A 14,905-nucleotide genomic window follows, 5' to 3' on the forward strand; every position below is an offset into this window, starting at 1 on the left:
GCGCCCTCTGGCGGCGAAAAAAGGAACTAACTTACCTTTCCTCGAAGCAGTCTTTATAATATATTTATTGTAAGGGATGCAGAGATGTAAGGAATGTAGGGATGAAAGGAATGTAGGGATGAGAAGAATGTAGGGGTGTAAGGGATGAAGTGATGTAAGGAATGTAGAGATGTAAGGGAGACTGAGATGATCTTGGCCTATAATGAGGGATAAAATTATATAACTAACGAGAAAAAGTAAAATAAATGGGGTCCTTGGCTGAGACCCAGAAGAGGGATATAATCATAAATATTATTCCCCTTCGATAAGCTTATTTAATAAGCAAAAGAAAATAAAGGAAGTAAATTAAATAAACTTTGGAAAAAAATTATACTGGTTGTGCCCTCTTCATACGGAACTGATATTATCCAAGGGTGTTAGGGACCCCGCCGCTTTAATGACGCCCTCTGGATACCGACCTGATATCGTTTTGGGGTGTTAGGAAGCCCCGAAGTACGTATGGCTCACTCTGTATACGGGCCTGATATCTTGGGGTGTCAGGGACCCCGAAGCTCTGGTTACTCTATCTGTATACCGATTAGATACCGTCCTGGGGTTCTAAGAACCCCGAGTACGGACGATTCTGTATACCTAAATTATATTGTCTCGGGGTTCTAAGGACCCCGAGCACCGACGATTCTGTATACCTAAATTATACACTATGGGGGTTCCAAAGACCCCAAGCACCGACGAATCTGTATACCGAAGTTATACTGTCTTGGGGTTCTAAGAACCCCGAGTACCGACGATTCTGTATACCTAAATTATATTGTCTCGGGGTTCTAAAGACCCCAAGCACCGACGAATCTGTATACCGAAGTTATACTGTCTTGGGGTTCTAAGAACCCCGAGTACCGACGATTCTGTATACCTAAATTATATTGTCTCGGGGTTCTAAAGACCCCAAGCACCGACGATTCTGTATATCTAAATAATATTGTCTCGGGGTTCTAAGGACCCCGCGCACCGACGATTCTGTATACCTAAATTATATAATACGGGGTTCCAAAGACCGCAAGCACCGACGAATCTGTATACCGAAATTATACTGTCTTGGGGTTCTAAGAACCCCGAGTACCGACGATTTTGTATACCTAAATTATATTGTCTCGGGGTTCTAAAGACCCCAAGCACCGACGATTCTGTATATCTAAATTATATTGTCTCGGGGTTCTAAGGACCCCGAATCTCGGAGGATTCTTCACACCGACAATATGGCATCTGGGGTGTCACGGACCCCAAGTAAATAGCGAAATATAAGAACGAAAAACGAACAAATCGTGAAACTCACTTGTTCGGAATAGTGATGGGTTTGACCGGATCTAGCGAAATATAAGAACGAAAAACGAACAAATCGTGAAACTCACTTGTTCGGATTAGTGATGGGTTTGACCGGATCTAGCGAAATATAAGAACGAAAAACGAACAAATCGTGAAACTTACTTGTTCGGACTAGTGATGGGTTTGACCGGATCTAGCGAAATATAAGAACGAAAAACGAACTAATCGTGAAACTCACTTGTTCGGAATAGTGATGGGTACGACCGGATCTAGCGAAATATAAGACTTAAAAACGGACAAATCGTGAAACTTACTTGTTCGAAGTGATGCATTTGACCGGAAATAGGGAAATATAAGGCCTAAAAACCAAACAAATCGCGAAATAGTAATTGCAAGATAGTGATGGATATGACCTATAATAGTGAAAGATTAGACCTAGAGAGAGTATAATACATTGAATGAAGAAAGTATCAGAATGTACTTAAACTCATTTGCATATCGACATAATGGCATCCGGGGTGTCAGGGACCCCGAAGAATAAGTCGGTATGTTGTCAAGTTCATAGTTTCCGCCGTTATATGATAAAAACCGGTCGATAAATTGTCAAGTAGTTTCAACTGCTTTTGTATAGATGGCGCCACCGTCAATTTTTAATTAATTTAGCAATTATTTAATATAAAGCATTTAATTTTGTAAATTTTTATACATCTGAACCGTTGCATGAAAACTATAATAAAGGCTAATAATACTAATACGCTGTAAAAATTTAGGTACCGAAGGTGTTGAAGAGAGTAGACCGCCTGACACATCAGGGACTATTCTACTTCGGTCTCCGTCTTGCAAGTGAAAAAAGGATGAAAAGTGAGACGTCACTTTGAAATTGAATTCCTCTGTAACACGTGTTCATAACTGATATCTTTCCAATGAAATTATGGGAATTTACTTTAGTAATATTTGACAATGTTTTGAAAAAATCATCATAAAAAATAATTTCAATGTAAAATCGTTTTAGTATATTTGATACTCAATTTAATAATTGAACAATAAATATTCTAAAAATATTCTATTTTTTATTTTTATTTCAGTTTAGTCCATGTTGTACAAAAACACGTAATACTTGGCCATTTTAAGAGAAAAATGTAATTTGTGAACAACAGGTGCTTCTCGTAGAGGGTGGAGGACTAGAGGGATGAGGTTGAAAATGCGCATGCGTTTGTTGGTTCACTAATACTCCACGTAAATCGACATTATCATGATAAAAACCTTTCTCAATCGGAACCTTGCTAAAAGTTCCTCAACCGTTCGTGATAGCGCATGCAATAATATCGGCATGTTGATAGCGGGGTGCACGATAGACCCTAGCTGTTTCTCTATTATCGTAGGTGTTATTATTTCTTTCTCTCTCCATTAATTTTTCTTCTCATTCTCCTCTAGCGATGGGATCGATCCCATACCCACCTAAGTTTATATTACATTCTGTCATAGTAGCATTACCACTACTTATACTGCACTTATATTCACCGTTTCATCTATGTTCTCCATCCAAAATCATTTACATTTTCTAGACTGATTTACATGTCTACATGGAATTCTGGTTGTGAATGAGAGTCCCTTTGATGCCGTATCAGTTGTTCACTCAATCATCCATGATAACATAAATTTTCTTCTGCATAGTTACTTGGAGTTCTACAAATGATTACATTATAGAATATGAAAATACTTTCCTCAGGCATTCATAGTGATTACTATTACACTGTTATATTTGTTTAAAATCATTTCAAACATGTACCTTCAAATAACTGAAAATTTAAATTTCAGAATTTCAGAATAAATTGCTGGTTGCCAGTGTTTTCAAGGTCCAGGTATCATGAGGGTATTGGTCCCATCGCTATTCGCATCCTTCGTCGCCTGGCAGCCGGCATGTGCGCGTTGCAATCGATTCCAGAACCAACGCATGCCCTCCTCTCTTTCTCCGTTCTTCGTGGAAGAATACTCCAGTCAGTGGCACCGTTGCGGTACAACAGGACGTGGAGAGTAGGGATATGATCTAACATGCCCCGAACGATCATTGTTCTTCTAAAAAATTAATCGAATCAAAGCGTGCGTTGAATCGTAGGCTCGCGACATAATGCATTAAAGTTAGTGGTAGGGTGAGAAAAGCACACGAGGAAAAGGTGTCACGCCCAGGTAAGCCGAACACGCGCGTTTCTTATCGTCCTCGAAGCGCCGCTATGATACACCACGCAGGTTTGCAAGGGTAAGGGAGGGAGAGAACGTGACTACAACCTGATGCTTCGAGCCCCGATTATAGAGCTAGACGTCAACGGTGCTTCGAGTGCTGTTATTTACATACGTGGAAAATTAGAAGGTGTTAATGTATAATTAGGTACTCGTTTCAATTTTATCGTACAACCTTGAAGCTTGAAAACACCATAAAGAAGAGATAGAATCAAGAACACTTTAATTTTTAACACTTGAATGGCGGAAAGAATTCTTTCAATTTAATTTAGGCAATAAGTGTTAAATTCATTTTGATTTTTTAAATATGTTCCTTAAATGTTATTCATCCAATATATGAAAATCTTCCTTTAAAAATTTCAGTGTTCAAGTACAGTTTATATATTGTTGCACACCTTTACTAGGTCTGGATCACGATTGACCCGGCTATCACCGTTCGAGAGTTAATTACTTCAAAGTACGAACGTACCGAGAACATATTATGATCCAAGCTTCCAGATTGTCACGGTTTGCTAAGCTTCTTTGTTACAACAACGCAGTAATTCGCTTCGTTTTCACGTGTCGTTCTATTATACGCGCATCGAGTGATTGCGTAAATCCGGGTGCTTATGTCGTTACGCAAATGGGTGCTGTACCGCACCCTTTAAAACAATACCTGTCACGCTATTCACAGAGCTGATTCAATTGATGTACCACTGAAGATCTTGTTAATATTTATTGCTACACTTTGATGAATCCTTTGAATGTTTTTCATGCACTGCATTAGGTCGATTATTTAGAACATTGCAAACAGCTTGCACACTTTTAAGCAATTTAAGCTTTGTTGTAAATGATTCCAATTCGATGAATTTTATTCATAAATAAGAATACCATGGAACTGTTGATGAGAAAAAATATTATTAATAATTTGAGAAGAATTAAATCAAATTAAATTTACTTGAAATAATGGAAAAATGGAAAATTCTTACAAAATTAAAGTTGAAAATAGCAAGCTATGAGTTTGAAGCTTCAATTATTAAACTTCCTCCTCCCTCCATGTACTAATAAAGAGAAGCATCAGAAAATAACTGTGCCACCACTTGCAAACTTCAAAGAATTTCTTCACTCTCTTTGTCTGCTCTATTATTTCAATTTATCCCTGGTATCCTTTATCTCTTACCCAAGGCAAGAGATGTCTGGTAACAGATTAAAAAATAAATTATAGATTTATCGTGTTCCCGTCATTTCAACGAAGAAACTAAATTAGACATGCAATTATAGGAACATCTATGGGCCGTACACGGTGGTGGAGAGGAGGCTTGGAGCTGCTGATGCTCTTCATCCTCCATCACGTAATTCTCGGTGATGGCGATGTCGGTGAGTACGATTCAAGATCATTTCTCCCCAAAGCGAACAAAGAAGCCTTTTCTTATGATCGCGACCGGTACTCGAATCAGAAGCAAAAGAGATTCTCTTTCAAAGATTAATTAATGATACACCAAACAGACATCCACCTGAAACAAATAATGAAAAGTAACATTCAATGTTTTTAAAGATAAATAGTTCTTGCAAATGTTGTAACTGAGACATCCAAAAGACCTACATTTTTATCTTTAAGTGATTAATACATTCGTGAAGATTTTATTCTTCCGGTCAGCACATTTCTTCTCTTCCTTAATAAGAACAATGCTATAGAAGAAGAATCATTTTTCAAGATCCAACGAAATCTTTCTTTTTTCCTTTTGAAGAAACCTTCATTAAAAATCTTCTATTGTGAACTTCTTCGACCATTGTTGAATTATAAATACTGCAAAAGAAATTGCAACATTGAACTTTATTTGAATAAAATATTGAAATACCAACAATTCTTAATGAAATACCAGCAGCATTTAAAGCGTGAATAAAAAGTAGACATTATGCAAGTAGAAAAGAAACATCAGTTACGTGATCTTGAATAATATCAGGAACTTAGTTCGCTCTTTTACCGTCCATAAAAAGGAGCGATTAAAGTGGAAAAAAGCTCGTGAAAGTTTGCATCCTTTTAACTTGTTTCACGCCGGAACTGAAATTGAATTTATTCCTGAAGCATGCTTAAACATCCCAGCATCAACTGCAATTCATTCTATCTCTCAAAATAAATATCGAAGAAATGATTGCTGCTTCGAGGGAAATCCTATTTACCGACCATTTTTCATTCCTTTTTTTCTCTTCTGGATCACCCGGAAGTTTCATTTGTTGCGAAATCCGAGAAGAAATGTATAAGAGTATTGAATGTACGATACGGGTATTAGTAATTATTAGATGAATCGAGGTATAGAATGCTATACTGTACCAATTAAAAGATTATATTTCTTCTATTGATCATTTCTGTGAAGGAACCTAAAAAGAAAAAATAGAATTGGTTAGCTCATCTAATCGTATTGTTCTGCCATAGAGATTAGACGTGATTGTTATAAATGACCTTGAAAATTTGGAGTTCCTTTTAGGGTAAGTGTGAATGATGAAGAAAAAAGTGGCGGGAGGAATGTGTTCGATTTTCGCCCACGACCTTTCGAGGATTATCGAACGGTGCATCCCACGCGACCGCCGCCTTTGCAAATGCTTCCTCTCTTTTGCCCTGGATCTGCCTTCACCTACATATTTACATTAGAACTGTATACCTTTTCAACAGTCGTCTTTCATTTCCTTATCAATTGCCATTGCAGATTTCTGCTAGTCCTTGATATTTGATTTTGAGATTTTATTTACAGTTTGTAGATCGGTTTACTTTGAATTCCATCGTACCATCTTTCTGTAAAGTTACCCCTTATGCTTCTGTTTGTTAAGAATCAAAAACTGCAACCTGAAAAAAATTAAGCACTTTGTAGTTTTGTTCAGAAGATAAAACAGATCCGAGAAAAAAAAATATCATTTTTTCCGCGCTATCTTTATTTTCTTTTGTTAAATTTGAATTATCCGATCGATATTTGTAACACTGGCAATTTAATTTCGTCCCCTTTGAAAATGACACTAACGCCATCTAGGAATGAGATGCTGAATTTTGATTAAATAATTTGTCGGTATTTTACCCACGTAGTATTATTATGAATTATGGCAGGATTTTTAAAAACAGTTTCACAGAGTCTTCTAAATTTACTAATTAATTTGGTATTTAATTCAGGCTGCCTATTCAGTAAGAGTCTCTGCGATCCTCGAACGGAGACATGTTATAACGGTAACAATTATATATAATTTAATGTATATAATCGGTATTGTTTAATATAAATAAGAGAAATTAAAATATTCCTTCAATATTTTAGACCTGGCGTTTGGTAGATGTTTACCTTTATACACTGATCTAACCGAGGAGGACTATTATCAGTAAGTATTTTATGTTAATAAATATAGAATACTTAGCTTTAGTAAATGTTCGCTGCAACGAATACTTTGCTCTTTTACTATTTGATCATAAAGCGACTATACTATTTCAACCTCCTTTAAGATCCATAACGTTTTCACTTCTTGAAAGCGAGTTATCTAAATAAAATAAAAATTGATAACAGTATGCTTGTCGTATGGAAAGAAATTATTAACAATATTAATGCTTACAGATACAACTTTGATATCGACGAATTGGAACAATTAAGACTGCAGTTGGAGAGGTTGCAAGGAGATGGATTCAAATGGTCGCATCCTTTCACACAATGTATTATGCAAACGTCCTTGTACAATTTACGCCATGGGTATGATTACTGTTTAATTTAAAATGTATACGATTCGTTACTTTTGTATATGTTCCTTAAATTAAATTTTGGTGGAAGGCAATTTCTTCAAAGAAATACCTTTTATTCCAGAGAGAGTTACGACCTTCGACTCTGTCAGCATCTGAAAACAAGAACGCATTTTGAAAGCAAAAATAAAATTGAACAGGTCAAAGTTATTTCCATATTCTACAGAATTGAACATCAACTTTGGTATCTTACCTTTTATCTCACATCCTAACAATTTTCTTCTTTCTTAAGGTACCTGCAATAGCCATAGTGAAATTCACTCCCAACCATGGTGGATCCAATACCCAATTCGCCAACGAGTTGTATTACCCTCCTGGAACACAGACAGAGTATCTTGCTGATTCTTTATACAATGATCAGCTCCCTGGACAATCATACAGAGAACAGTCTAGAGAAACAGCTCCTCAATTTTACAAACCAGAGTACAATTCAAACTCCTACAATGAATACGAGTCCTTAACTAAAGAGAACTATGGGGAGGATGGAAACAATTTATTCCAGAAACCTTCAACTTTAAATAGAATTGATGAGAGATTATATAGAACCAGAAGACAGCCATATAATCTGCGAGATTATAGCAACAGCGCGATAAAGTCCATAAGAAGCGCATTAGAAAATGAAAAGGAGCAATCTAAAGACTTTACGAGGAATAAAAATCAAAATAAGATTGATGATCTAACAGCTGATGAATTAGAGTTCCTGATAAATGGAAAATCTGATGATTATCCTGTAGTTTCAAAAGAAACAGGAGATCATGAAGTCGAATATGACAAGGCATTTTCAAGAAAGTACAAACCAAAGAAGTTTGTCGACCTCCCAGATGATAGTGAAATTTTGTTGGATAATGTTAAACGTAATTCAAAGAATGATGATTACCTGAATGATGATTATGAGGATGTTAATGTCAATGGTGAATCGAGTCAAAGAGATACCACGTCGAGGGAGAATGTAATGTATAGCGAAGGAGGTCTTATACAGACTAAGGATGAATCCAACGATGATACGGATGGTAAATTTTTTTATTATAATAGCTTGGTAATTAATGAGATTGCAATATTGAAAATATCGATCAAGTTACAATCATTTACAGAAAACGCATACAACTTATTCGACGACGACCTGAACGAACTTCTTTGGAGACGCGAATTGGCTGGTTTTAAGAGACGAGAAAGACTGGACGTTAAGAAGCCAGGACCTCCGTTCTCCACAAACAACTATGCATTCAAAATACCATCAACGTCTGGTAAATATTCTCATATCGATTTAACTTCGTGCATTTGCAAGTAACTTTCATTAATTATGAACCTGTACAGGATTGGAAGACGAGGATCAGTCAGATTCAACCGAAACCGAGCAAGATGTAAGTGCAACCAAAATAAAATTAATAGCAATCCATCGATATTCACTGTGAATAAATATCACTGTCTAGAACGAAGTACTGCTATCTTCATTTGTGAAGAAAGAAGTGGGTGCTGGACAACAGGTAGATGGTCCAAAATCATACGACAACGTTGATCTGGATCACGTTTACATGGAGTTTCAGCAACCGTTTCACACGTGGTCAGAAGGCGAGCATGTGGTGAAAGAGGTAATCTTTGGCACGTCTGTAAAAATTCAGAAGGAATAAGTATTGCTTATACAGGTGGAAAAATTACTGGAGCTAACACCTGGAGTGCTGAAAGACATTCGAGTGGGTCGGGCTGAAGTAACGTTTAAAGTTACTAAAAATAATAAGAATTATAATGTTACTGATGTTCTTAGCAGTATAGGTACGTAATCATGACAACAGTGCACATAAATAATGAAATTAATCAATTGTGTTTAACTTTCAGATGACATACGTGGAAAATTGAAGAAGACACTGGGTGTTGAGGTGATTCGTGCAGGCATAGGTGACAAGGTTCATCTGAAAACATATTTAGGATAGAGTATATGCTTGAAATAATTAGAGAATCTTAACTCATGAATCTTACAGATTCTAATTAAATATCACTTAACAAAATGATTCTCTAATTTTCTAAGCAGTGTATTCAAACCGTATAATATAATTGCTTTGCAGAATAGTAATTAATATACTTATTTATTTAAAGACCAAACTGCCTGCAGCGTTGGAAGTTAGAAGCGAATATCATATGAGTTCTAGCATGTTTGGAATGATAGTGGCTGCAGGAGTTGCAGCCGCTATTGCAGCTGCAGCAATAACATTATTCATCGCTCGTCGTCATGCTAAATCCCGAGCCAAATTAGCAGGATTGGCTACGCCTGATCCAGAAGCCTCAAAGGATTATCAGGATTTATGTAGAGCAAGAATGCAAGCTAAACAACCGACTGAGAAAGCAGAATCTCCTCGTATCACCAGCCTGAGTCGTGAAAGTGAATCTAATAATTTGCCTTCGAATCGCTCTAGTACTTCCTCTTGGGGAGAGGAACCAGCTCTTTCAAATATGGACATATCAACTGGACAGATGGTTCTAGTGAGTTAACGAAGTTTACCTATAAAACAGAATTTATAATTGTAACTTATTTCATTACCCCTTTTGATAGGCGATAATTGCTTCTGTTTGCTTTTAATTGAAATACTTGTTTTTAAGAGTTACATGGAGGATCATCTAAAAAATAAAGACCGATTAGATCAAGAATGGGCAGCGTTATGCGCGTACGAGGTGGATCCATCGTCTACTGAAATCGCACAAAGTGACGCAAACATTAAATGCATTCGTCCTGGCGCAGCGCTTCCTTACGATCATTCCAGGGTGATATTAAATGACCTCGCTAATGCCAATAACTCCGACTATATTAACGCTTCAACAATCGTAAGTATTCTACAAATTTATTCATTCACTATTTCTTCAAAAGACGTTAATCATACGGTGAAGTTGATGAAATAATCTGCATTTCATTTTAAATTCATTGAAATGGAACTGAAAATAGAAATCGGTAAGTCACACGACGAGCATGTAGAATACGCTTTCATTTACATTCACAATTTACCAACCAGGCTTTTGCATAGATATTATCACAGTATTGCAAATCGAAGCATGAATTCAGGTATAATAAATAAGAGTATAATTTCATAAGTGAATTCAGTAGCTTTAATTAAACAAAAAAATAATGAATTCGTATAAACATTTCTTGCCTTCTGGTTTTGGTTATTAGACACTCTTTATCTGAGATGTTTATATGAATGTTTCTTCCAATTTTATGCACTGAATCCATCTCTGAAGTTATCTCCATGTTTGCAGTAGATTTTACATAACTTTGCAATTTAAGCTATATGCTAAGCGTGCACTACATAGTTTAGACAATAGCTGAAATATTATAGAACAGTTTCGATTGAGAAGAACTTAATAAAAACAGACTTTCTCTTGTGCATAGGTACAAGAGTCTGCAAAGTAGCAAATGTGCTTTACATATATCAAAAGAAACCGTGTGACTTGCTTTAGTATTTACAATTATTATTTTAAAAAAGAAAGGAAAAGAAACAGAATCTTGATTATCCTTTTAGACTGATCATGATCCTCGAAATCCAGCTTACATTGCTACACAAGGGCCATTACCTCAGACAACGGCAGATTTCTGGCAACTCGTTTGGGAACAAGGTAGCGTCGTCATTGTGATGCTAACTAGACTCACCGAAGAGGGTGTAGCTATGTGCCATCGTTATTGGCCAGAAGAAGGATCAGAATTGTATCACATTTACGAAGTGCACCTTGTATCTGAACACTTCTGGTGTGACGATTATTTGGTACGTTCCTTTTACTTGAAGAATCTTCGCACCGGTGAAACCAGGACTGTAACGCAATTCCATTTCTTGTCCTGGCCTGAAAATGGCGTGCCAAATTCCACCAAGGCTCTCCTGGAATTCCGCAGGTAAGTATTCTTTAAATTCAAATTATTATATTGTATCTGCATCATGATATAAATTGTAAATTTTAGAAAAATCAACAAGTCTTACAAAGGCAGATCGTGTCCTATAGTAGTGCATTGCAGGTAAACTATAAGTAATTAATGTAAAACTTTCAGACGTCAGTTTTAGTTTGATAACGGATTTAAAGAAACAAAATTGATCAATTTACAGCGATGGTGTTGGTCGTACTGGTACTTATTGTTTAATCGACATGGTTTTGAATCGTATGATGAAAGGGGCTAAGGAAATTGATATAGCAGCTACACTAGAACATATACGAGATCAAAGGCCTGACATGGTTGCTACGAAACAGCAATTTAAATTTGTTCTGATGGCCGTAGCGGAAGAAGTACATGCAATTCTCAAGGCTTTACCCGTACCCCCCACGGAAAAAACTTCTCTTCTACCGAGCACTTCATCAACGAAGGAAGGCTAGTATAATTTCAATTGAATTCTAAACTCCATTCGCGGCAAGCAAAAACAAAGTATTAATTACAGTCTATCCAAAAAAAAAAAAATGGCCAAATGTTTCTAATCCAAGGTAGTCATATTTACAAATCTAGAATCACTATCAAATCTTTTATTTTCTATAGAACTTTTCCCTTCGGAATATTTTTAAACATATTTTAAAATGATAGAAAGTGATCACGAGCTGTTAACAGATTTTACTCCAATTATGCTTCAACCCTGATTTTTTGGAACCCTGAGTTGATAAAAATAAAACATATGTACAAATCACTGTTTTCTACAGAACAATTCCTGCTGGCAATCTGTAATGTTTATTGTGCATTTTATTTATCTACGGCCTACTTAAATAATCAACTGCAAGTATATACATTCAAAAGACTGAGCTATGCAATTGTTGGAACTCTATTTATTGATTTATAATCAAATAATTTATATTCTTGTAAAATGAAATAATCTTTATTTCAATGAGATTTAAAATTATATTGCTTCATAGTAAAAACGAAGGCTTATTGTTGATTATATAGCTCAGTCTTTATGGTATTTGTTCCATTATTAATAACTTATTTCAGCGAAATTAAAGTTATATTGCCTCCTCTAACGGATGACTTCACTAACGTGCTTTACAATAGCTTTAAACAAAATATCAAATATATATCGTGAAATAAACAATATAGTTCTATCTGCTCAGTCAATTTTATCAGCTGCATATAACTTAGTGCTCATGTTGATTACGGTATATAATTTATTTCTTCAATTAATTTGTGTTTGTGAAATGTTTCTGTTAAAAAGCACAAAAGTTGGAATCACCATTTTAGAGATTGAAATCAGAATTTTTATACTATTGTTACACGTTCTAAAAAAACATATGAATTTTAATGAACGGCTATGAATGTTATTTCCGTAAAATGAAATTTTATTCGACGTAAAATTTAACGTGGAAAGATCGCAAGAAGCACTATATATCAATCTCTTTTCTACGTGTACAAAAAAAATGATCGAGCTGCACAATATCCAAATTATGATTAAGTATCATAATAAACAAAAATTATCAATGTGAAATACGGATTATAGTGTGGCTGCAAAATGTAAACTTAATGTTCTAAACATCATACGAAAGTGTAATAAGTTAACACACTTTCCAAGTGAAGTGTTTAATTATTATATCATGAAAATGATATTAGGTGGTACATAAGAGAGAAAAAAAAATGTAAACGTACATGTTTGCACAAACTGTCGTGTCGATATGACGATTTGTAAATGGAGGTGCTGTCTTTAGTTTAAAATTACAGCATTGTTAATCCTGTATATCCAGTCTCCCACAGGATGAACATATTGCATTTAAAGTTCCTTCCTTGTCATTGTGCAGAACGATTACTGTCAATTAATGTATTCTCATTTGTATTTACATTTCGGTATTCATTTTACTAAATTAGGGTTCGAGATACAGTAACACATTTATTGGGTGCTGCAAATAATAAAAATAGGTCAAACGAAACAATTAAAGTCATATAATAAACAATACCAAATAGTTTAATTCTTACCAGAATCGATGAATACCAGATACTTTGCACATTTAAGTATACGGGAATTAAAAGTATTAATTGTAATAGTTTCTATCTTGTGCTGAATTACTACGAATAACGTACTATGAAAGTTTGCTTGACCAACTGATAAGTTTCATTAATCCTTTTTAGCACGAATTAATATAACAGATTCTATATTTTTATGCAAAGGATTGAATCTATATAAAGTGAAATAATATATGAATATATACTATGTTACTCAAAATGTAATACTATATGTGTTATAATATAATAAATCGCTCTATGTTCAAATCATACGGTAATCTTATTCTTCGAACTTATTTTTTTAATTACAATTCTTATATTTACAAATTATTTGTCAACATGAACAATTCATATTTTACAGTATTAATAAATAGTATAAAATTTAAATAGAAAATATCTTGGACATTTAAGAAAATTACTAAATTAATAAAATGTACTTCAACCTGGTCTGTGTTAATCATCTTGCAAAGTAGATGTGTATGTACCAGAAAATAAAGGATTCCAAAATCCTGAAAAATGTTGATATTTATAAAAGTTAGTACATATGATTTTATTCTTGCAAAACTAGAAAACAATACTAATGATATTACCTTCGGGTGTATCCCCCCTTTTTTTTTCATTAGTTCGATGCCGAGAACACTGATTCTGTCTTGCTTTTATTTCTTCTTCCGAAAGTCCGAGATTAGCGTAATACTAAACAGAAAAATCTTTAAGTAATACTACTTGATTTTTGTTACATATAATTGTTACATCCAATACCTTTTTACATTCCCAACAAGTAACACCAGCCATCTTTGCTCTGTCCGATTTTTTCTTTGAAGGCTGATCAATTTCTACATTCTTTCTCTTGCATGGCCTTTAAAACAAATGCATTGTATGTCAGTATGTATTTAATAAGCTATTATATTTAAATAAACAATGCTTACACATCAAAACTACTCATAAGACTCCTCCTTACAGGTGAAGATTTTGGTAATCTATCATCTTTAATTTCTTTGAGCTTTTCTCCTATCAAACAAAATGTTTCATCATTTTCATATGATGAATTATTCTGATGTTTTTGGTCACTTAATTGTGAATTTGACCCTTCTTTTATTTGATTATTATCTTTTACACTGTCTAACTCTTCATTTTTTTTTATTACAGTCAATAAGTTTTTATCATCCACATAATGCATTTGTTCAACAGTATCAACTGGAGATAAAGAAGAGCTTATATCACGATTCGTTTTAATCTTTTCATTATTTGAGAAACTAAATGTTTTGAATTTTCTAATTGGAGATAACTGACTTTTTTGTTCAGATGCACATGTAGATAGTGAATTCTGATTAAAGGTTAATTGACCACTTTCTTTTAAAGGGAATTTGGCATTATTATTTCGAGTAATCTTAATAGGAGTCTTTCTCTTAACTTTCAAATTTTTTATTCTTAGATTTAATTCAGCATGCTTATTAGGGCTAACTTGTATTATTTCTTCATCTATTGATTTATTCTGATCTTGATTTATCCTTTTAGGCGAGGATAATCTGTTATCTGCTGATTGTTCGGATGGAAGAAATACAAGTTTTGATTGTTTTATTTTTTTCCCATTTTTCAATAATGTAGTACCAACATTATACAGCTTACTGACTCCCAATTTTCTTGGTATATTTGCC

The 14,905-nt window shown here is 34.6% G+C and overlaps 1 protein-coding gene and 1 long non-coding RNA gene across 3 annotated transcripts; one reads left to right on the plus strand and one right to left on the minus strand.

Moving 5' to 3' along the window:
• Positions 1–2,381: 2,381 nt before the first annotated feature.
• LOC117605420 (uncharacterized) lies at positions 2,382–7,267 on the minus strand. Its single transcript, XR_013065269.1, has 9 exons — positions 7,126–7,267; positions 5,999–7,053; positions 5,418–5,916; positions 5,141–5,344; positions 4,838–5,051; positions 4,527–4,733; positions 4,214–4,435; positions 3,110–3,396; positions 2,382–3,006 (listed from the first exon to the last, which is right to left on the minus strand). It is a non-coding gene; the product is annotated as an uncharacterized LOC117605420 (long non-coding RNA).
• On the plus strand, positions 3,368–13,446 carry IA-2 (tyrosine phosphatase IA-2). Of its 2 annotated transcripts, none has more exons than XM_076693426.1 (17): positions 3,368–3,507; positions 4,819–4,914; positions 6,698–6,751; positions 6,837–6,897; positions 7,128–7,259; positions 7,371–7,446; positions 7,539–8,316; positions 8,398–8,550; positions 8,621–8,667; positions 8,737–8,895; positions 8,950–9,076; positions 9,140–9,207; positions 9,398–9,781; positions 9,899–10,120; positions 10,813–11,177; positions 11,244–11,297; positions 11,386–13,446. In XM_076693426.1, the coding sequence occupies exons 2-17, from the start codon at positions 4,827–4,829 to the stop codon at positions 11,648–11,650; spliced, it is 3,033 nt and encodes a 1,010-aa protein (XP_076549541.1). In that variant the 5' UTR covers positions 3,368–3,507; positions 4,819–4,826; the 3' UTR covers positions 11,651–13,446. The 2 variants fall into 2 exon arrangements, with proteins under 2 accessions (XP_076549541.1, XP_034182627.2); XM_034326736.2 differs by having other exon boundaries at positions 3,392–3,688.
• The last annotated feature ends 1,459 nt before the right edge of the window (positions 13,447–14,905 follow it).

Source organism: Osmia lignaria, chromosome 3 (assembly GCF_051020975.1).
Source record: "Osmia lignaria lignaria isolate PbOS001 chromosome 3, iyOsmLign1, whole genome shotgun sequence".
Lineage (NCBI taxonomy): Eukaryota > Metazoa > Arthropoda > Insecta > Hymenoptera > Megachilidae > Osmia > Osmia lignaria.